This window comes from Wolffia australiana, chromosome 6 (assembly GCF_029677425.1).
Source record: "Wolffia australiana isolate 7733 chromosome 6, ASM2967742v1".
NCBI lineage: Eukaryota > Viridiplantae > Streptophyta > Magnoliopsida > Alismatales > Araceae > Wolffia > Wolffia australiana.
The window spans coordinates 18,994,391-19,018,906 of NC_135840.1; the positions used below are offsets into that span (position 1 = coordinate 18,994,391).

Sequence of the window (24,516 nt, forward strand, 5' to 3'; positions counted from 1 at the left end):
GAGAGAGAGAACGAGAGATATATAGAGAGAGAGGAGGGATGAGGGAGAGAGAATGAGAGAGAGAGAGAGAGAAAGAATGAGCAAGAAAGAGAGAGGGAGAGAAAATGAGCGAGAAAGACACAGAGAGAGAGGGAAAGAATGAGCGAGAAAGAGAGAGGGAGAGATAATGAACGAGAAAGACAGAGAGAGAGGGAAAGAATGAGCGAGAAAGAGAGAGAGAGAGAGAGAGCGAGAGATAGAGAGGGAGAGAATATGAGTGAGAAAGAGAGAAAGAGAGAGAGAGAGGGAGAGAAAATGAGTGAGAAAGAGAGATGGAGAGAGATAGGGAAGCGACCGAGAGAGAGGACGCGCAAGAGAGAGAGACAACGTACCAGCGAGAGAGAGAACACGCAAGACAGAGAACGAACCAGAGAGAGAGAGAGAGAGAGAGAGAACACGCATGAAATCCAATTTGAACAACGTGTTCGAATCAGATCTTCTTCGAACATTCGATCCGAACAGCCATCTTGTTCGAACAATCCGATCTGAAAACAGACGCGCAGATCGTGTTCGGATCTGATCTGAACTGGACAGATCTTCGGATTCAATCGTTCGAATGCCCGATCGGATCGAACATTCGAACGATCTGTCCCAATCCCCCATCCCTAGCCGGCATGAGAGAGCGATGAGAGAGAGAGAGAGAACAGAGAGAGAGAGAGAGAGAGAGCAATCACGTGAGAGAAAGATACAATTTTTCACAACTGATTTTGATTACTGATATCGAATAGATCGAATTAGTAAATCCTTGTCAACTAAAAATTTCATCAGTCTCTGATCTTCCTCTCTCTCTCTCTCTCTTTATCTCTATCTCTATCTCTATCTAGGCTGCTCTACACTCTCTGATCTTCCTCTCTCTCTCTCTATCTCTATCTATCTCTATATATATAGGCTGCTTTGCCTTTATAAATGAGTGCATGCACTTTTTCTGCTCTTCCTCAGTCTCCCATCTCTGTTTCTTTGTCATGTCCTTGAAATCCTTCAAAGAGACTCTGAACAACACCCAATCTTCTTCTTCTTCCTCCTCAAGATCACATCAGGAAAACTTCACCCCATCAGTTCATCCTGAGTCCTCTGCTCCCCTCAGAAAACCTCCCAAATCCTCCATCTCTCAACAACTACGGCGATGCACCGACTCCCTTGATTTCCCCACGAACCCACTTTCTCCTCCTCTTCCTCTCATCTCTCACGAGGCGCCCGCCAAAGAAAAACCCAATTTTGGCGTCCAGGAGAAGAAGCCATCTCCCAATGATGAAGAAGAAGTTGATGGGGAGCTTCAAGATGAAGGAATCGCCGTCTCGTCTCGTCTCGGCTCTTCGGATTTCGCTTCTGGTTCTGTCAGAGGGCCGTTTGAGCCACTCGTTCTCTCCTCTCCTGGTGAATTTCCCGTTGTTGAGGTAAAGGGTTTTCCTTTTTTTAATTTGCCGTTAATCCTCTCCATAAGTCGTATTTCTTCTATTTTTTTATGAATTCCATCGGCCCAGCCAGAATGAGCGTTTGTTAAATTGTATAAAAACACTTATCTAAGAAAGAAAGAACAGCGAAACGAGGATTTCGAGGAGATTATTTAGAATGATTAACTAAGAAAGTTTACCATCTTTCGTTACCCCTGAGTTTGAGATCTTATCAGTTATTTGTTTCTCTATATTTTTTTCGAAAAATTCTGTCTCATGATTCTTCTTCTCATTGGGAAAGTGTTGATTGATCGAGTTCCTGGTAGTGGACAGAGGAAGAGAGAGGAGTTATATATAGAGAGAGATAAATGAGAGATAGATAGATAGATATATGGAGAGATATGGAGGGATAGAGAGATAAAAGGAGATAAAAGGGGATAAAAGGTGAATAGGGATAGAGGAGAGAAAACCCTCTATGTTACCTAATGTTCTTGGTTAATTCAACTGATTTAACGAGTGAGATAACTTCAGTGTTCTCTGATTAGTTTTCATACCCTAAGATTACGTGTGTGATAATGAAAGAAAGTTTCTTTTTCACTATGAAAGTGTTTTTTTATGTAAATAACGAAATTCTGGACAGGTTCCCCCATCAATCAACTGCAGGCTTCTGGATCACCAAAGAGACGGTGTAAAATTTTTGTATGGGCTCTACAAGAAAAACCATGGTGGGGTTCTTGGAGACGACATGTGAGTCTTCTTTGCTGATGGGCTGTGAAATATTGCATTTCCAACAGATTCAATATTCTCACCGACTGCTCATCATATTTAAATGAAAACAGATGGCATTTTCTGCATATCTTTTTTTTAAGAATTATTCTGACAATGACATTTACGTCACCAGATAATGGTTTTTAGAATTAATGCTGAACTGAGGTTAGGATCTGAAAATTTTTCAAAATGCTCTGTACAAAAAAGCCATATACAATTTTCCATCTTATCACTGATGAAATGATAATAATTATTTCGTCAAACTATTTAGACATCTGGATGTTTGGATTAGTAATTAATATTGTCTGCTGGTTTCTCTGACTACATTGGATAATTTAGATTTCCAAATGTACATTACTTTGGGGGGGGGGGATGAGCGATTTATCTACAGAATTATTCCGCTTTTCTTTTTTGGAAATTTCAGTGTTAAGGCCGTATTCTGTAGCATGTGAAACTCACATGCTACACTTAGTTTGAGGCCATAGTAGACGTTACACGTGACCATCATAATTCATATTGGGCTGTGACTAATCCATCCCTATGCTGAATAGTAAAAATGAGCCGCTATTTTTATTGTCTTCTCTGCTAGTTACTTCTTCCTCCTTGGCTGAGAGCTCAAATAACACAGCGATGTCACACGTGCTCAGAGAGGCATATCAACCCTTGACAAGTATAGTTTTCTTTGATGTCATGAGGTTGCTACAGTGGGACGTTTACAATGAAAATGTTGCTTTGATTAAACGTCATAACGTATAACCATTTTAAGTTAGGATTTTTTCTTCTCTTGGACATTATTGACAATATGTCGTATGTTGGATACCCTTTCTTGTTCAAAAGACAACCTGAATTTTCATATTAATTGTCTTTGTATCATTCATTTGCAGCTTCATTGACTTTTTAACGTGAACATGTTTACTTCGCCATCACAGACCAGTCCATGAAATTGCCATTAGAAATTTTAATTGCAGTATTATCATCTGGCAGGGATTGTTTCAAATGGTGTTCTCACTTGTCCACTTTTTTGCCCTTAAAAATATTTTTGCTTACAGGGGACTCGGAAAGACAGTGCAGACCATTGCTTTCTTGGTTGCCATATCTGGAAAAGGTTCTGAAAATCACGGTGTCCACGAGAGAAGCATAGGCCCAGTACTGGTAGTCTGTCCCACGTCTGTCATACGTAACTGGGAGAATGAATTCCAAGAATGGAGTGATTTTCACGTTGCCATCTACCATGGGCCTAACCGTGATTTAGTCCTTGAGAAGCTTCAGTCCAAAGGCGTCGAGGCCCTCGTAACCAGCTTTGACACGCTCAGAATCCACGGAGGGATCCTTGCTGACATCAAGTGGGAGATTGTTGTCTACGATGAGGCTCATCGCTTGAAGAACGAGAAATCTCGCCTTTACAAGGCGTGTTTAGAGATCAAGACAAAGCGGCGGTTTGGTCTTACTGGAACCATAATGCAGAATAAAATAATGGAATTGTTCAATCTCTTTGACTTGCTTTCTCCGGGATCTCTTGGAATGAGGGAGCATTTTCATGAGTTCTACGATGAGCCGTTGAAGCACGGACAGAGAGTGAGTGCTCCAGAGAGATTCGTCTCGATCGCGGAAGAGAGGAGGCGACAGCTTTCACTAGTTCTTCGAAAGTATCTCTTGAGGAGGACCAAGGAGGAGACGATTGGTCATCTCATGCTGGGAAAGGAAGATAACGTTGTTTTCTGTGCAATGAGCGAGCTTCAAAGGCGCGTCTATAGAAGAATGTTGGCGCAGCCAGAGATTGATTGCCTTGTACACAAGGATCTTTCGTGTACTTGTGGAAGTCCGCTCACTCGGGCCAAATGCTGCTTTCGCATAATTCCTTCTGGTATAATTTGGTCTTACCTTCACAAGGACAAGGCTGAGGGCTGTGAATCCTGCCCCTTCTGTGTGGTTCTTCCCTGTCTAATGAAGCTTCAGCAAGTGAGTGGGGTGAACTTTGGCTTTCTTCATTTCTCTCTTTTTTCCATTGGTTCGTGAATTTATGATATTTGCATGATTTTCCAGATCAGCAATCACCTGGAGTTGATCAAGCCAAATCCGAGGGACGAGATAGAGAAACAAAAGAAGGATGCTGAGTTGGCATCTGTTTTGTTTGGGCCAGACGTCGACTTGGTCAGTGGCAGTGCCCAAATTGAAAGTTTTATGGGTCTAAGTGATGTCGATAATTGCGGGAAGATGAAGGTCTTGGGCAAGCTTTTGTCTACGTGGATCTCATCTGGTGATAAAGTTCTTCTGTTCAGCTACTCTGTTAGGTGCACTTTAATTTCTCTTTACTATGAGGTCACTTAACTTATTTTCTTGTCCGTATCTTTAAGACTGTATAGTTTAGGCGATTGCATCAAGGCTTGTAGGAAATAAGGTCAGGTGCTTTCTGGGGAATCTTTCATTTAGACCTGTTATTGACCTGATATCAGGTCAAAGTTCATTTACACTGGACTGAGTTTCATGTAATCTTGTTTTACAGAAAAGAAGCCATGTGGTTCTTTATGTGTGAGTGATTTCCTCATAGGAGAAAATCAAAGAACCGTAAGACGTTTTCAGCCGCCTTGAAAATGTACACAAAAACTTTGCCGAGTAGACAGTTTTGACGAGGTTGGCGGCATTTACCATTGTTTACTTTGCCGCAGTAGGGCTAACTAGTCTAGATTTTTTCTACAAAGCAGTTGTTTTCTCACATTTTATCTCTGATAAATAAAAGGAATGGTTTATTCATATTGTTTGAAGTTGTTTCCTGCGTTAACAGGATGCTGGATATTTTGGAGAAGTTCCTTATACGGAAAGGCTACTGCTTCTCCAGACTTGATGGCTCAACTCCAATGAGCTTACGCCAGTCTCAAGTTGACGATTTCAACCAGAGCCCCAGCAGACAGGCAATTAATTTTATTTATTACACAAGTACAGAGATAGTAAATCCCAAGGAGTTCCGAATAGTTGTTTCATAATCACAGTATGAAATGCTAATAGCATTATAAACATCGTGTCTCAATCTGTGATTATGTAAACCTGAGAAAACCTTACAACACATTAGGTCATGTTTTGATGTTACAACGCAGGTGTTTTTGATTTCAACAAGAGCCGGTGGGTTGGGTCTGAATCTTGTAAGTGCCAATCGGGTTGTGATCTTTGACCCAAATTGGAATCCATCTCAGGATTTGCAAGCACAGGATAGATCTTTTCGCTATGGTCAAAAGCGCCATGTTGTGGTATTTCGGCTCCTCGCAGCTGGCTCCGTCGAGGAACTTGTATATACCAGGCAAGTCTACAAACAGCAGCTCTCCAATATTGCTGTTTCAGGGAAGATGGAGAAGCGCTACTTTGAAGGTGTCCAGGTAAGAGAGCAATCAACCATAATCATTATCATAATTATAATATTGATGTTTCGGAAGACCCTGGCAACCCTAGAGCATAAGTTTGGTTCCAAAGACCCATACTTTTCATTCCACTCTATCTGCCTCTAATAGACAGAGAGATGATTACAAATTGCATTAAACACCCTACTAAGAACTGATTTGGGTAACCTTAAGCCGAAACTCTCCAAATTTGGAGAGCGTGGAGAGCTGTTAGTAGAAGAAAAGTTTGGGCCAATAAACTATTCTATCTGCCTAAAATAAGCAAATAGATTATTAAAAATTTGCATAAAGCTCCCTACTAAAGTCTGATTCGATACTTTCAAAGAGCAGCTCTCCAATATTCCCATAGAAATAAAGTCGCACACTTCATTCCATTCTATCTGCCTTAAATATGCTGATAGCTGATTGCAAATTTCCATAAAACAACCGAATATTTTTGGAAGCGAATAAACATCCATCAGCATTGTGAGGGTCACCGACTCGTTGGGTGATCATCCCTTTTAATGTTGAAAAAAAAAACTGATTCAGCGGTATCGCTCTCCTGTCTAACAGAAACTGTTTCACAGGACTGTAAAGAATTCCAAGGCGAGCTGTTTGGAATATGCAATCTTTTTCGGGATCTGTCTGATAAACTGTTCACCAGTGAAATCATTGAACCATTGAGAGATTCTAGAAAAGATGCAGGATCTTGCTGCCTCGAGGAGAGAAGTGCAGAAGACGAGGGAAACATGGGAAATAAAAAAGGAGTGGAGGCTGAATCTTCTTCTCAGAGAAATCTTAGGCCATTGTATGATATGGGTTAGTGATTTCATCTTTTTTAGCCCCCTTCAATGAATTATGCCTTGTTTATTTATGTTCTGACTGCCTCTTTGAGTTCATCTCTGATAGCAAAAGGTATCACAGGAAGCTCACGGAAGTTTTGGAACCACATTATGGCCTTATCCAACTCATTACTAATCTTTAACATGAAAACCATAGAATCTAGTTTAACATCACTGAAATACAAAGTTGCCTGTTATTTCCACTTGACGATCGTGGAAAAATCCAATGAGAAAATTTGATCATTGAAATATTGCAATGGTATTTCCATGTCAGAGGATGTTGTCATAGAAGAATTTAGTCTATAAAAAATATGGGCATAGCTGGTAGTTTCTCGTGATTTTTCAAGTTAGGGCGACCTCACTCTAAACACAAACTGCGTAATATGTATGTTTCTGTGAAAATATTAATTTTGAGGTTTCCCGACAATAAGATAAATATTTTTGTTCTTTTTTTGCAACAATAAAATTACACCTTTGTTGCTGTATTATACTCTTTTTTGTGGAAGCTACGTCAGACTGACAGAGAAACATGTCAAATCTTCTCCTCCATCAAGTGGATGACTTGGTAGCAGAAGGTTGCACAGTTAGAGTTTTTCACAAAATGAACAACCACTTCATTAAATGATTAGCCCGATCTTTTATGGGGTTACAAAGTGGGCCCAATATAGTGGGCCAAGTGTACAATCAAAAGAAGCGGTACAACCCGATAAAGTAATTAAAATATAATATGGTGATGAGGCTATCTGTCTGAAAAACCATTAAAGAAGATGTGTCATAAGATGGTTCATAGACTTTTGTTTTCCAGTTCATTAGTGTGTTGCTAATGTGCCAAATGTTTATGTTCCCGATTGACTTATGATGTGAGCCGCAGTTAACTTTTAGGTTTTAGTCCCCACTTAGGGATCCTGAAATTTTTGAATGTGAAGCTTACAGATCTGTTGAAGTATATGCTATTGTGGCTTTTGGATTTTATTTTCTCATTTTCTATTTTGGCCTTGGTTTTGAAAAGCTAATAAGAAACCTATACAACAAAAGACGCACTCTTCAATTCTTTCCTGTGGTATGGAAGGGTGCAAGAGAAGGTTCCTTTAAGTAACTCACTTCATTAGAGCACAGTATATAAAAGAAAATGAATGGAACAGTATATCACAAGGATTATTCAATAATATCTGTTTTTTTCCTCATATAGGGGTTGTTTATGCTCATCGGAACGAGGACGTTGTGAATGCTGGGCTGGTCAAGATCTCAGAAGAAAGCAAGCTGGAAGAAGCTGCTTGTGTGAGACAGAAACCTTCTAGCAGAATAAACAGTGAGAAAGCTAATTCTGTGCCCCATGCACCTGGGGAAGAATATGTTTCTAGACAGGCAAACAGGAAGGAAGCAGGATTCAATCTCAAGGGACTGAAGAAAGAAGGAGAATTAGATGAAAGTCAGAGGAAAATAGATGGCTGCAGGAGAGAGAAACTAAGGAATGAGAGAAGTAGCAAGAGGGATGAGTTTGAGCTGATGCCCATCTTCAGAAGAGAGACTTTGGATGAAAATCTAGTTGGCTGCATGGAAGAGAAAACCACTAGAGAGAGAAAAAATAAGAGAATAGAGTATGAACTAATTGCAGCAGGGAGAGGGATGGGAGTGGAAGAGTTTAGCAGATGGGTGCTTGCGGCGTCGCCATCTGAGCTGCAGGAGGTCCTCTTGGAACACTATGAAGAGAAGAAAAGGAAGAAGAAAAGAAAAGGAAGTACATTATAAATACAGGGGAGCTCATGTTAGATGTACATATAGCTGATCTTCTGTAAAGTCTTCCTCCTTTTTCATTTACTACTATGCCTAACTGTGACATATGCAGGAAGCCTCTTTTTACTGTGATATAATACATATTTATCATTTAGAGGATGCCTAGCTATCTAATTTGTTCCCATGTAGAACGTTGTTGAATTCCATGTGAAACTTCAATTTTGATATTGGAACTCGATGAATTTTCGTACTCATGACCAAGATAGAGAGGCGAAAGACGAGCGAGAGAGGGGATCACAACCATGTGATGGGAGAGGGGGAGACTGCCAAATGGAAACTCACAATGCAAAATCCTATCCTAGCCTCTAACAAGGCCTGCCTTAACTAAACCCCTTGATGGGCTGGACTGTTATGTCTGGGCTTCTTCGGCTTGTATATCCAGCAGCCTTCATATCACTAACATTGTCCAAAGCATGTTCTTAAGCCATTGCATAAAGATGATTTTCTTCCAATACTGCACATACATATAAGATATTTGTGTTTGTGGTACTGTGTATTTAGGGTCACATTTACTTTTGAATCAACTTGATCATTTCTGCAATGATTATTGATTCTTAACGTGGAATCTGTTTATTTTAGTCTATTGCACCATTTGAATTTTCTGTACAACTGTGAATTATGGATTTATCATAGAGACTAAAAAACATGTGTATAATTTAGTGTGCAACAATTATGGCAAAAGTTGTTCAGTATAGCTTTGATTATGAAACTGAATATTCCCACAAAACCACGGTCCAATCAACCTAACTGTTATCAATAAAATGTATCATTAGATTTTTGTAAAATGAGTAATAAACACTCGAGGGTCCTGTGAAAATAATTAGTTGGTAACATAAGTTCCAGAAGAAATGAATAAATTTCATTTTTTTAGCATTTTAGGGATTGTAAAAGAACATTTAAGAGAACTTGTTGTAGAACATTCCAAAAGAAATAAAGACCTGGTGAATCTTTCAAGCTTATTGGAAACTGTCAAAATTTTGTGCAGGTGATGAAGGTAGATTTGATAATGAAAGGATCAGATAATTAAAGCCAGCAAGAACTGCACCTACCCTCCACAATAACAAAGTTAGAACAAAAGGGTTGTATTACTTAAATGGGAGCCTCGACCTAGCATAACTGAATTAAATTGAAAATATTATGTGGAAATAAAAATATTGATGTCATGCCCCTGAAGCTGATAGAGGACATGCACAATTTCTTTAACCTAATAAATCTACAGGCAGGTCAGAAACAAAAAACACAGTGCATAAATATGAGTCTCACACTCCGGTGCCAATATTTGATTCCACAAGAAACCTAATTCCAGCCTACATATAATTGATGGAAAAAATAGATATGAAAATGGTGACATTGATATGGAAGTATATAAAATGCGCCATCCGGGCTTCAAATATTTGATTAGGAGATGGATCTGAGTTTGAAAACATCCATTCTTCTTTCTAAATCTGGGCACTTATTTGTCTAAATCTTCAAATCTACGTGTCTCACATCTAAGCTTCATAAAGATGAATTAGAAAAGCCACTTCATAATCTCTCCTCATATTTGAAAAAACCACTCTTGAAAGGGTGGCTGCTAAGGTTAGAGCTTCACCTTAACACTCATGTTCTCGTCCTATTTAATAAATTTATCACATTATTTGGAATGAAATAATCACCAGTTTTCCACAATATTCCTAGTCAAAAGTATAATTTTATCTTCGATAAATCTCACAAAATATCCTCAAGCCTCGCATCACATGCTACAAATTTCTCACAAAATGATATAGATAGACTTTACTGAGACTTTTTCCCTCACAATAGTTTCAACTAAATATTAGAATATTCTCATAAATCCTCAATGTCATCAACGATGAAAATTTTATACTGAATTCACTAATTTGAATTTCTAGTCCATTAAAAATGGTAATCAAATTTTTTGAAATAATTTGCTACTTTGAATGTAGACCATCAATGTATCACAGTAAATGGTCTCTGAATAATTTTTTGAAGAGAAATCAGTGTTAATCCCTCACCATCTCTTCTTAAAATGTGATAACGCAAATTACAGAATGCATGAATTTGAAATAAAATATTAATGGCCAAGTCATTTTACCAAAATTGATTCGATCAATAATTCCCGAATGTTCAAAACTATATTCCCCATTGAAATTTTCAACCCTAGGTCAGTTCAGTTGGAAGTGCCTCGATTACTTTTAAGCCAAGGGATTACCTTCATAACATGTATTTGGAAATAAAAAACTAAGCATTACATAATTTGAATTAATACTAAGTTTACTCATCGTTCATAGTTGGTCATTAATTTTTCAGTTCAAGCCTATTAGATAATATTTTATAATTATTAGATATTTTAAAATTGGACTTTACTTGATCATCCATCACTAGACCATATTCATCAAATTATTTCAAGTAATATGTAGGCGATTAAATATGGAGAAAAATTATTCCTGATACAAGAACAAAGAAATTCATCTTTCGTGATTTTTTGGAGTAAAAGTTTAGGAACCAATGTTAGTTGGAAATTGAATAGGTCTTAGAAGTGATAATTATAAAATAAAATTATTTGAGCTGACTTAGTAAATTTTGTAAGTTTGGTTTGCACAAAGAACAATGGAATACACCTTTGTGAATTCATGTGTTTATTGTCATAGTGGAAAGGATGAATATTGTTTATACCATCTTAGTAATTGTATATAACGCATGGTTTTCATATAATTGTTTCTTTTAGTTCGAGTCATATATTAATGTAAAATGTTATAATGGTTGCGATTGAAGCTAATATCCATAGTGCTTCAGATAATTATGTTTTTTATGATAGATTTGATCTCAAATCAAATTTTGACCAAATTTAGACAATATTTTAGCTACAGTTTTTAACTTAGCCAATTCACAAGCTATAATATCCTTCTTGATGTTTGCCAGAGTAAGATGTCCCGTGGCTCTTGGTATAAGCAACTTACAGCCAACCATTTAGCATGGTTCATCCTTTTTCTAGCATGCAGATAAAAATATATTTCTGTAAGTCTTGTTTAACTATAATATAATTATAATCAATATGAAATTGAATGTCAAACCTTTTTATAATATTTAATGTTCACCAACAAAACTTATATTATAAGTTCATCGAGGGAATTTTTCAATATACTATCCAATGAAACTAATTTAGACACTCTGTTTTGATACTTGGCGTGTCAATCTGGCGGGGACCCTTTTTATTTAGTATTGTGTTTTAAAGGGGCCCCATGTTTATTAGGCCCCCCTTGTTGGACCCTTTTTTAAGGAGCTCACCAATTTATTTAGGTGAGCCCCAGCCCTTGGATGGTCTTCACCCGATTCAAAATGTGCGGGGAAGATGGAATTGATTTCCCATGCACGTAAATATCTTCATCAAGCGTCCGATATAAGTTCGTGGAGGGATGTTCTGAAATCCACTGGCGTGGTGTACCATCCGTGGAGGCATGCTCTGTATAAGTTCATCAAGTGTCTGTGTCCTTTGTCCATAGCTGCCGACTCTTCAGCGATAACAGGGTCCGTGTTAGATTTCTGTCATCTTTGAGCACCCCCGTTATCTACCATCTCCTAGTTTTTGTTGGTTTCTCGTTGCCATTAACACTGTTGTTCCAATAAACTTTATCAATTCTATGTGGTGTGTATTTAGACGGATTTTAAGTGGAAAGGAAGTGACATATATCCGGGATTTCACTCATGCCGAAAGAGTTAAGCCTGGATTTTTCTTCATAAATATCACTCCGAATCAGTGCGTAGGTCCGGGAATTTCCCTCCACGATGCCACTAAAATAGTCGCTATCCAGGTTATTTTTCCGGTGTAAAAGTACCGAATTCATAGTCTGTACTTCTAGTGCCATTCTGTAAAGTCAGTACAATAAAATGACGGTGGTTGTGCGCAAGCCGATCTAAGTAAAGAGACGCGAGAGTTTGGGGCGAATGATTTGCGAGATGTTAAATGTTTTCAGTAAAATGTCGAAGACGAGTTGGGAACCAGAACAGAAAGAATTATTCTCTTCATGGGCGTTAAACTGAGTCGAGTATAGGACTCATAAAATGCCGCGAGACAACATCTCAGGGACCTCCAAAATAATGACTCAAAGATAGTCTAGAGAAGGGTAACAATTGACAGCTTAATTCCGACAGAAATGGAAGACTAAGAGGCGCACGACCCTGATTCTGCTATTTCCTTGTATCGATTCCGCTTCCATTTCTAATGGAAAAATACGTCACGGCAGAACTGGGACGCTCGGCGGGTGGAAGAACAGGCGTCTCTTCCATAGAGTCCTCCAAACAACACATATTTTCAGGAGAGACGTTCCGCTCCTTCAAGCAAACCAGGTCACATCTACATCGAGAGTCGGACGCGCTTAAATATTGATCCCGTGAGATGACAATTACTCTGGTCTTGGGAGAGGATGATGGGGGGGCAAAGCAGGAAAGCTTTGGAGTCCCTTGGTCCGGATGTCTTGACGTGGGTTTCGGTCCCATTACATTTACTTGAAAGGTACAAAAAATGAACTGTTCCGCATGCGCTGCGGAGCCGTAATAGGAATGCAAGGGGAAGGCCAACAAGAGGCTTACAAGAGAGCCGTGTACGTTCTTAAGGGCTCATCTCTGTCCGGCGGATAGGAGTAAGAGATTAAATGACGACAAGAAGGCTGTGATATGCCCTGTGCCCATGAGCGGGAAGGTAGATTTTCTCACGTGCCCGTGAACCGATGTAATAAGATGAGACGGAGCGAGACGTTGCATGCGCCTAAAACACAATACGCGTCTGAGACACGATATGCCTCTACCCAGTAAAAGGCCTTGGGTCAATATACTATCCAATGAAACTAATTTAGACACTCTGTTTTGATACTTGGAGATTTTTGCTCGCAGTTCAAAATCTTTGAATGAGGATCAAATGTATGATAAATAATGTCTAAAATGAATGGCAGTACACAGGCCTCAGGGACCACAGAACGGCGATCCCTACATCCAATACACAGCTCTTATGGAAGGTGGGCTTAATCAGGGGTCTCTCTCTATAGATATATATATATTTCTACGTATATATCTCTGTTTCTCTACATCTATCTCACTCTGTCTCTCTGTTTCTCTATCTCTATCTCTCCCTCTATCTCTCCCTCTATCTCTCTGTTTCTCTTTATCTATATCTCTATCTCTCTCTCCCTCTATCTCTCTGTTTCTCTCTATCTATATCTCTATCTCTCTCTCCCTCTATCTCTCTGTTTCTCTTTATCTATATTTCTATCTCTCTCTCCCCCTATCTCTATGTTTCTCTCTATCTATATCTCTATATCTCTATCTCTCTCTCTCTCTCTCCCTCTATATCTCTGTTTCTCTTTATCCATATCTCTATCTCTCTCTCCCTCTATCCCTCTGTTTCTCTTTATCTATATTTCTATCTCTCTCTCCCCCTATCTCTATGTTTCTCTCTATCTATATCTCTATATCTCTATCTCTCTCTCCCTCTATCTCTCTGTTTCTCTCTATCTATATATATATATATCTCTCTCTCCCTCTATCTCTCTGTTTCTCTTTATCTCTATCTCTCTCTCCCTCTATGTCGCTCTCTCCTTCTATCTCTCTGTTTCTCTTTATCTCTATCTCTCTCTCCCTCTATCTCTATCTCTCCTTCTATCTCTCTGTTTCTCTTTATCTCTATCTCCCTCTCCCTCTATCTCTCTGTTTCTCTTTCTCTCTCTCTCCCTCTCCCTCTATCTCTCTCTTTCTCTTTCTCTCTCTCTCCCTCTCCCTCTATCTCTCTGTTTCTCTTGATCTCTCTCTCCCTCTATCTCTCTGTTTCTCTTTATCTCTATCTCCCTCTCCCTCTATCTCTCTGTTTCTCTTTATCTCTATCTCCCTCTCCCTCTATCTCTCTGTTTCTCTTTATCTCTATCTCCCTCTCCCTCTATCTCTCTGTTTCTCTTTATCTCTATCTCCCTCTCCCTCTATCTCTCTGCTTCTCTATCTCTACGTCTCCCTCTATCTCTATGTTTCTCTTTGTATCTCTCTCTCTCTTTCTCTATCTCTATCTCTCTCCCTCTATCTTTCGATATCTAACTCTATCTCTCTCTCCCTATATCTTTCTATCTCTCTCCCTCTATCTCTCTATCTCTAACTCTATCGCTCTCTCCCTCTATGTTTCTAACTCTAACTCTATCGCTCTCGCCCTCTATCTTTCTATCTCTAACTCTATCTCTCTCTCCCTCTATCTTTCTATCTCTAACTCTATTTCTCTCTCTCCCTCTATATTTCTATCTCTGTATCCCTCTCTCTCACACTCGCTTCTCGGTGATTAGTCATTCATCCTTGGACTATTCTAAAGTTACTGAGTTTAGGTGGAAAACAAATCTGACCATTGATAGGCTCAGGGGATGTTTCAAGATAGAGAAAATATCAGATGAAACACAATACTCTTCTATTTACTCCGACAGCTATTTTAATGTAACAATTTCAGATGTATGAATGGCCAATGCATGGTCAATGACAATATATATATTTCTGAAACAGAGAATGAATAGGGCACAAATATTTTTTTGTTTCTTCCTTTACACGAACTCAAACATCTATGAAAATCTTATTCATTTGAGCAGCAGTTCTTTATATTTCTCTTTAATGGGAATCATCAAAGTGACACAAGTGAAAAAGTAATATTTTTATATCAGGACATAAGTTGCATATTTTCATAATTCAAAGCAACACAACTTACAACGTGCAATGCATATTTTCATATTGAAGATTCAAATGAAGTAGACTTATTCAAAGTTAGAACATCAACCTCGATACTTAAAGAAATCTGTAACATCCAGCAGTTCCCTATATCTTCTCTCTTAGGAAAAGAAGAGAACTCAACTAACATGACTTAGGGGATATAATGATATTTATATTATGAGTCAAACTAAATACATTACAGATTCGAATGTATTATAACAGCCTTGTTTGACTGAAATCCGCAAGACCCAGCTCAGGCCTTGGGCCACTGAGGGCTGACCGCCTGGAAAAACAACAAAGAGAGCCCAAAAATGAGAAAAATAACGCAGTAAAACTGGCACTAAAGTACACAAACTATGCTCAGCAACGAACCTAGAGACATGAAAGAAAGAGTTGTGTATAGAATCTTCAAGGAAAATTTTACATATTGATTTGACAATCAGTAATTTTAATAAGAATGAAGATGCGGCAGAAAATTTTCAATGAATTGGTAGGATGGTATCCAAAATGAAGGTAAAGTTCAATGAATTTGACCCTCAGAGAGTATCAATAACGAGAAATGTACAGAATGGATTTGCCCATCACTTTTAATAAGGTAAGTTTGGCTTGATAAAGCAAAGACTTCATGGTTTTTTGGTCCAAAATCAACCGAAGAGGAAAAATAGTTTCTAAATCCATTGCCCTTATCCATCTCGATTATGTCTGCATCGGATAAAATATCTGAATAATGAAAAAGAACTGAAATTACGGTAGAACATTTCAAAGTGCCAAACCTCTAAAGTGCTGAAGACCAGCTGCATGCGACTGGAGACAACAGATGGCTCCTCAGAAGCACCTAGTACAGCCAGTTGTTCAAGCTGTAACGTTTTTACTGGAAGCCTGGAGCAGAAGATTAAAAAAAAAAGCAAATGAATCTAATCGAGTATTTTGATTCCAATAACCATGAGCATGACAAAGGATGAATTTTCACACTATAATGTACGACAAAGGACTCCATATCTTCTAAACTTTTCTTCAAACAAAGTCTCTTTAAGGTTTAGATTCTTCCAAGTAATGTTATATGAGGTATTTAATACAGAGATAAAGCATGCAATGTAATCGTTTAATTATGATACCATTTTTTGATCGACTCCTTGATGCAGGTCACTACTGAAGACAGTTTTTAGAGAGAGAACGAGGGACTGATAGAATGAGAGAATAGGAAGATGGCTATTTTCAACAGTCTCCAACTATGTTCCTTCCTTAAAAAGCTAAGTTTCTGCATTATCTTACCAGCCCTGCTTAGGGGAAGGCTACATCCATATAACTGGAAACTCTCCTACCAGAAAAGGACAAAAATTCCCTTCACATAGGTTGTTGGCCATAGCATATTTCAGTTTTTCATACATTAGGAAAATATAAAGAAGATTCAAGTAGCAACATCAGTGATGCAGATTCACTCAAGAAATAAAGCAATCGAGTATTGTATTTGATAAAGCTATAACATCCCAACTGGAGTAAGAAATTCGATTTAAAAAAGAAAAATTAGCCACAATGAAAAATGTTATTTTCTGTTTGTGAATTCCATACCAGGCCATTCCTTTCACGAAGTAAGCATTAGCTATCAGCGCACAGAAACCCTTCCACTTGGCCATGACATCATCAGAGACGGCTGCTGACGTAGACCATCTGACAACAGTCGGGGGTGGGGTGCAAAGAATGGTGATGAATATAATACTTAGCCAGAGAATGCACTCATGGACCTGTAATAAGAAGATGACACCGTTCAGATTGAAATTTCTAGAGAAAAATTGAGTTAAGCCTTAGAATTTTAAGAACAGAACTTAAATATGTATCTGATAGGATCCATCATTTGGCTTTAGAGTATGTCCTGTTTAAGGACCTTCCCGAGGAAGTTCTTACAATGGACTGGTAGCCATTTTCATTTTCTATCTTGTTAGGTCTGTTGTCAGACGTATTTTTCCCTTTTTTGTCATTTTCCCTTTATTTTTTTTTCTTCTTTTTTTTTTTGAAATAAGGACAGGGAAGATCACACAAAGTCGGTGACCTTCCTAGTGAGAAAATATTTTTTTTTCTTCTTCCTTCTGTATAAAATACTGAGTGCTTTACAGCCCATAGTCATCTTTTCATTTCATCTCTTCTCCTTTCTCCTCCACCTTGGTGGAGTATGTATTCCGGGTTAACACCCTCAACACATTGTTCTACAAGACCCTGATACGATCCTACAGACACATGGGTATCTTCATCGCTTGAGCCTATGAGGGGTCTTTTTTGTATTTGGTCAGGTTGCTTCCTATCTCTTTAAATACTTATAGTGAAGAATCCAGTTATGGGTGTGGCTTGGCTCATTGTGTTGTCAATCTCCGTCTCTGTTTCCTCAACCATCCAGCGATCCCCTACATCCCACGATCTTCAGCCACCTTCCCTCCAATCTGATCCCAACCCCTGGCCAATCGGTTCTCCTCTAGTCTTCATAAAAGACCAACAGTCGTGTTCCCGCCCTTGGACTGTTTCCTTGCATTGGCCCACCAATGTAAACCTCTATGTAAAAAGTGGTGACGTAGAGTTACTGGGGAAGAAGTTTGTGAGTTCAGACTTGAGTGTGCAGACTACAGAAGAGGGAGCTGCCCCTCCAACCACTGCCTTATCTGTGTTTGTGTTAGACTTCCCACTTGTTGTCTACAACCCTTTCTAGAATCATGTGCAAATCGATGGTAGATTGAAGGAATTACCAACAGCTCTGGACAGACCCTTTCTCAAAAGAGACCCACCCCAAGGTCTTTATCAGGTAACGACTGGGTCGTGTTTATTTCACTATGCACTTCACTTTATATCCACGGAAGTGAAATATGAATCCCCTGGATTACGATAATTCAATCCTAAAAAAACATCATCGATTGGGATTTTCATTCTGAATATAATGAAATCAAGGGTTAATGTCTTAATCTGGAGAAAAAATTTCACGAGACAATTTGTAAAAAGAAGAAAACATAAATTTCCTGGTAGACTAATAAAATCCCCGACACCTGTCAAAGGTATTTCAGTGTTTTGCCCTTGGATCAATTCCGTTTAGATCCATGTAACCCTCTTCTCAGGATGATATAGAAGAACTTGTTGAATTAGGCTGGGAGATTGATAGGTTACCAACCATACACCAAATGACTGTTGACTAACCCAAAAGCAGCATGAGCTCTGCACGCACTATGAGGCTAGAGAGAGCGATGAGTGAGCATAGAAACCAGATAGAAGGGAGAGAAGTGGTCAGCCTATCCTCAGACACTCGGCAGAGACTTGCATTTAGGGTTGATGAAAGCCACTTTTATCTTGATTAATCCTTCTGTGCTGGCTCCCTTGCTGCGGCATCTATTTAAGCATTCTGGGCTTCCTCTAACTCGGGTTCACTTGAATCGGAATGAGCAGGTTCAATTGCAATGGTGTCCTGATGACGCATTCTGGATGTTCCCTACTAGTGTCCCATCTCATGCGGAGGTAAAACTGCACCACTGATCCATCAAAGATCCACCTGCAGGTAAGTACAGAGACACCGTTCCAGGCCTGTAACCATTGTTTATTCTAGCCAAGTCTCCCTCTCTCTCTCTCTTTAATTGTGGAGGTAGATGGTGGCCATCAGTCTTCTTGACATGTAGAGGAAATTAAGGGATGCGATGGAAAAAGCTTCAGTACCTAAACAGAGACAGGAATACCCACTTTTGCACGACATATTGGGCTTAAACGTTCCGATAGAGTTGCTAAGTACCTGTGAGGCCTTATAATGTGGAACTCACAGGTTTCAAAGAAGGAAGTAATTGGGATTTAAATGAAGAAAACACCCATAATTTTATTACATGTTGAGATTCTCCCTGTACCCTTCCATGATCAATCCCAAAGTCTCTAAAAACGGTTATCTATTTCATCAACTCCTAATGCAGAAGTGGGATGAAATTGATATTTCCATTCCTCTTAAGACCATTGAGCCTGAAAGCTGTATCAGTTTTGCTTCAAAATATACCCAAAGTTGGGTATCTACCCGGGAAAATTACCTCGAGCTTCACGGGAAAACAACATCAAAAAGAGAAAAAAAATATGCACAACGCAACATCTTCAAGGAAATGCAGCTCATGATTCGATTTTTTATAAAATATTACCTCCTCCGAGTAGATTTTATACTTCAACCTGGTGCCTCCCCCCCGTGCATGTTGCTCCTCAATGTCAACTCCATTTTCTTTCAAGTTAATAAGTTCCTTCCTCAGGCCATCGTCGGTACAGCCCAAGGCATAAGCATTTACTCCTACATTAATAAACTCCTGCAAAAAACTATAACAACTAATTCATCAAATCCGTTCCCATAAAACTTGGAAAAAATATTTAACAATATTCTTCTAATGATATTTATACTTTCAGGTTTTCAGCTCCCCCCCGGTCAATGACGTTCCTGTATCGCCTGAAGAGACTGATTGCAATATTTCTGGAAGATCGGTAATCTTCATCCAGCGACGCACTGATTGACAGACCCTAATTACAATGTCGGTATAATAATTGAATAAAGGTGTGAGAAAGAAGATATCATCAAATAAATTGTAAAAACTAAGGGCACCTTGTTTAAATGCGTGGAGTGGTGTTTTGGTTTCATTTGCTGATAATGGCACTTGAACTCCTCCATGTTTAGAGAGGATCCAATAACCAATGAATGATGAAGGGAAACGCCACAAGCCCCGAAACAGGAAACAGAGGCTCTGTTAATGGTAACATTTGGCAGTACTTTGGTTCGCCCATTTGCACACCACTTTTGGGAAATCTTGGCAAAGTGAATGGTCACCATGCTTGACTCATAGGAAAGATGGTAAATTATAAATCTGAAAGAAGAAAAAATAAGTTTATGACAAGTATCTGAAAACAGATGCAGAATGAAAATGATAAATTGAACTATTCCAGTCTTAAGACGTGATCCATCATGGAAAAGAATTCATGAATAAATACAAACATTAATCTACAATTCATAAGCTCTGACCCATGGGGAATAATTCACTAACGAAAAACGAATGATTTACCAATTATAGAATGATTTATTCTTCCATCCATGCCTTGTGATCAAGCAAGGGGAAGAATTCACTTAAAAACAAAATTTTGCAATGAGAAGATGAAATATTACAATTTTTACTCTTCTGTTATTTGGATGTGATCAATCAAGGGGAAGAATATCATTCACGGTACAAAGCTTCCCAGTAGATCGACTTTAGCTTCTTCGATCAAACGAAATGGTACGAACATAAATATTACGACAGAATCGGCTTGTGTTTTTTCAGCACGCTAGAGTTTAATATATATGGATTCTTTCGGTTTTTTTGTCTGATCCGTCTTAATTAGCAGGATTTGATCAGGACTTCGTAACAAGGGAGCGGCCTCTGTTCATCATCAATGCTTAAGAATTTTCTATAAATTCCGTCCATACAAAACCTTGATTTACGTCATCAACAATCAAGAAATAGCCCATGACAAATTAGAAAAAAAAACTGGAAACAGGAGAATAATAGAGCGACTCACGATGCGAGCTGAACGTTTGGGGACCCCGTTCGGAGCAGCAACCCATCAAAACCTCCAACCAAAGGGCACAAGAAAGTTAAATTACGGACAATTGACGGTCGAAAAGGAGGTCATGGAGAAAATCAGAGCCGTGCTGGGGTCATGATCCCTTCTGAGCCACGAAAAATTGAATGGCGGGTAAAGATTGCGACGGAGAAAATCTGAATGACAACAAATCTCCCACATCATCAACCGTGTTTCGCTTTCAGAATTTGAATTCCTCTTCCCATCCATGCCTCCGATCAAGTTGAAGCAGACCTACTCAGAGTATTTCAACTAACTTTAATAACCAAATTTGGCTTTAATAACCAATTTTCAACCCGCTTTAATAACCAAATTCTTCTCCTTGTGTTTATTATACACTTTAAGAATTTGGCTTCAATAACCAATTTTCAACCAGCTTTAATAACCAGATTATATCCCTCCGTGTTTATTATACACTTTAAGAATTTGGCTTTAATAACCAATTTTCAACCAGCTTTAATAACCAAATTATATCCCTCTGTGTTTATTATACACTTTAAGAACTTTGATTTAATGACCCAATTCTACCCTCTGTGATTATTATACACGTTAAGAATTTGGTTTTAATAACTGAATTTCAACAGTATTTACTAACCAAATTATATCCCTTTATATCCCTTTGTGTTTATTATACAGTTTAAGAATTTGGATTTAATAACCAAAATTTTATTCCTCCGTGTTTATTATACACTTTAAGAACTTTGATTTAATGACCAAATTCTACCCCCTGTGTATATTAGTCACACGGTCAAACTCCAAGCTAGGTCTCTTGCCCGAGTCTGGCGTGTGCCGGCCTCAGTGCTCCGAGCAAAACACTGAACAGCCTTGATCTCTTGCAGCAGAAGTCTTTGCAATTGCTTAAGATCGCATAGAAGGGGTTAGAGGAGATGGTGGGGACGCAACCTCGTCAGGGAATAGGGTCATTGCATTCATATCATGAAAGATTACATCGTAGTTGGGACAATTACGTGGGGGAAGACGAGGGGTGATACAAATGAAGGAGATGCGGCACCTTGCGCCGAGGTAGTGTCGCCTCGAGGCCGCTGCTCCGCGCGCGCGCGCCTGCTCTGCCGCTACACATGTCACGGGGAGGGCGTCGCGCACCTGTGGGCGTGGCAATCACACACGCCACCCACGATCACACACGCCACCAGCACCCGCGTCAACACCTTTGTGCGTAGTCCGCACGACGCCGCCTCATCCGACGCCTTGAGCTGGGCGCTGCGCCCACAGCACTACCCGCGGGAGCGCTACACACCCTCTATGCCGCCTCGGCGCTCTCAATGTGTCACATGCCTTAGTCTCCTGGCAGGATGTCTCCCTACCCGCGCCCCGCACACGCAATGCGCGCACAGCCCGCGTGGCCGCTGCGGCACCCCGCACAACTCCGCGCGCTGCACCTGCGGCACGCTGCCCGGCTTGCGCGTCCCGCGCCCGCGCGCAGCACTTCTTGCTCCCGCACGGGGCTTGGCGCTTCCGCGTAGCGTTGGCGCCGGCGCGTGGCGCTTGGCACAAGCGCGCGGCGCTTGGCGCGCGCGGGCTCATGCCTGTCGGCCCGCGCGGACTTCACCTAATCTGTCCCATCTTAGGCGTGGACAGGCACGCGCATCGGCTGTAGTGTATCACCGCGTACAAGGGCGATGGCCTGAAAGATTAGGTTTTGGCATTGCTACTCATAATAAGTCAGTCCTTTAATATCGTGAGTCTAAAATGCGAACACGCCCTCCCAATAAGCACGCAGGTCTCTAGGCAGGGAATGCTGCCTAGTTAGGGGCCTAACAATATTATAAAAGTTAAGAATTTGGTTTTAATAATTGAATTTTGACAGGGTTCAGTGACCAAATTCTCTCCCTCTATGTTTATTGTACGCTTTCAGAATTTGGCTTTAATAACCAAATTTTATCCCTTTGTGTTTATTATACACTTTAAGAACTTTGATTTAATGACCAAATTCTACCCTCTTTGATTATTATACACGTTAAGAATTTGGTTTTAATAATGGAATTTCGACGGGGTTTAGTGACCAAATTATATTTCTCTGTGTTTATTGTATGCTTTCAGAATTTGGCTTTAATAACCAAATTGTATTTCTCTGTTTTTATTATACACTTTAAAAACTTTGATTTAATGACCAAATTCTACCCTCTGTGATTACTGTACACGTTAAAAATTTGGTTTTAATTACTGAATTTCGACAGGGTTTAAGGGCCAAATTCTATCCCTCTGTGTTTATTATACGCTTTAAGAATTTGGCTTTAATAACCAAATGGTATCCCTTAGTGTTTATTATACACATTAAGAATTTTTATTTAATGACCAGATTCTATCCTCTGTGATTATTATACACGTTAAGAATTTGGTTTTAACAACAGAGTTTCGACAGGGTTTAATGACCAAATTCTATCCCTCTGTGTTCGTTATACACTTCAAAAATTTGGCTTTAAAAACCAAATTTTATTCCTGTGTGTTTTTTATACACTTTAAGAATTTTGCTTTAATAACCAAATTTCAACGTGCTTTAAAAACCACATTCTAGCTCTGTTTTTATTTTTAATGATTGGTGATTAAAAAAGTTATTTATACGGTTTGAATACCTGATTATAATTATGGTAAAGAAAATGGAAAATTTTGAAAGTGTTTAATGACATGTGGTTTGTTCGGCTTGGAAGTCTTTCAGTATAATTTCAAGGTCAATTTTAGTTCATTTCTCTCCCACTCATCGACACAGATAAACTATCTCTTGTTTGTATATCTTGTTATGTCCCAATCTACCAACTTCAATTAGCCTCAGTCAACATATTTCTTCATATTTCTTCAATGTCAACCTCAATTGATAACTTCCACAAATTCGAATTTTTTGCAACAATTCAACATTTCTCCACTAGCATTTGATGCCACCAATATGGTTTGATATTGGATTTAAAATTACAATTTTGATAAGTTTTATTAATATTAGACGATTTAGTTTGCTCTATGTTTTAGTGTAGAAACAGGTGATATGCGTCTGATTTCTTTTTCTATAATTTTGGTAGTCAATAATAAATTTAGGGTAAGAGTTATTTAATTGAATATTTAGTATCTAAATAGGGCAGCGAAATGTTGACATGCTTAATATTGGGTTTGAGAGAGAAAACCTGGATTGGCGTAGAAATTATAGAAAGTGAGAGATTTATTCAAAATGGCTTGCAGCTCTACTTATGAATATTCCATAAATTTATCTACTATAAAATAGATCATTTTTATTTATCTATTTCAGGAAATAGTGGGCTATTTGAGTCCAGATTAAACCAATTATACATATTTGGTTTGAATCGATCATGTCGACCAAACTAAAGCGAAAAGAGTTTAAAAACTTAGGGCCATATTTGAATCAATTAGCCGATTCCAACCAAATATGATGCAGCTCAATTCATGAAACATCTATAGTTTTATCTGCCATACATTACATCATTTATAATTTGTATCCAGATTAAACCACCATCTTGAGTGAACGATATCCAAAAAGAGTTTCAAAACTTTGGGCATAATACGTAGAAACAACATTTGAATGAAGTAGTGGATTTCAGCAAAAATGGTATGCTATGTACTTTTATCTGCTATACACATTATATCATTTATTTTTATTTACTTTAGCAAAAAATGGGTTAATTTGAGTCCAGAATAAACCACCTTACAAGGTGAACCGGCCGGCCCAGCCGACCGAACCGGAGCCGGTCCGCGTGGGCCGAGGAGATTGAGCTTCTGTGGTTGTGGTTCTCTGAGCCACTAAGAGGAGATGTGGTTTTATCTGCCACGTGTCAAGCTCACGGAGAAAACGCACAATTCCCGTGCCCGTCGCTTCTTACGGAACCTCATCATCCGTTGCGGATTAAAGAAAAAGCGCGGGTTTTCAAAAAAACCTTTATAGAATGTTATTTGTCTATCACTTTTCTTTCTCTCGTCCCGAAGACATTTTTCAGAGTATATACTTCTTACTGTTTTGCT

General features: G+C 39.0%; 2 protein-coding genes across 2 annotated transcripts; one reads left to right on the top strand and one right to left on the bottom strand.

Annotated features, from left to right (window-relative positions):
• Positions 1-961: 961 nt before the first annotated feature.
• On the top strand, positions 962-8,296 carry SWI2 (switch 2). Its single transcript, XM_078577301.1, has 8 exons — positions 962-1,433; positions 2,071-2,177; positions 3,248-4,157; positions 4,242-4,489; positions 4,981-5,107; positions 5,291-5,566; positions 6,154-6,385; positions 7,598-8,296. Exons 1-8 carry the CDS (start codon positions 1,002-1,004, stop codon positions 8,155-8,157), a joined length of 2,892 nt encoding a protein of 963 aa, XP_078433427.1. The 5' UTR covers positions 962-1,001; the 3' UTR covers positions 8,158-8,296.
• Positions 8,297-15,085: 6,789 nt separating this feature from the next.
• On the bottom strand, positions 15,086-20,749 carry LOC144704711 (orotidine 5'-phosphate decarboxylase). Its single transcript, XM_078577230.1, has 7 exons — positions 20,470-20,749; positions 19,523-19,781; positions 19,324-19,440; positions 19,074-19,232; positions 16,498-16,670; positions 15,702-15,807; positions 15,086-15,211 (listed from the first exon to the last, which is right to left on the bottom strand). The coding sequence occupies exons 2-7, from the start codon at positions 19,745-19,747 to the stop codon at positions 15,182-15,184; spliced, it is 810 nt and encodes a 269-aa protein (XP_078433356.1). The 5' UTR covers positions 19,748-19,781; positions 20,470-20,749; the 3' UTR covers positions 15,086-15,181.
• Positions 20,750-24,516: the final 3,767 nt, after the last annotated feature.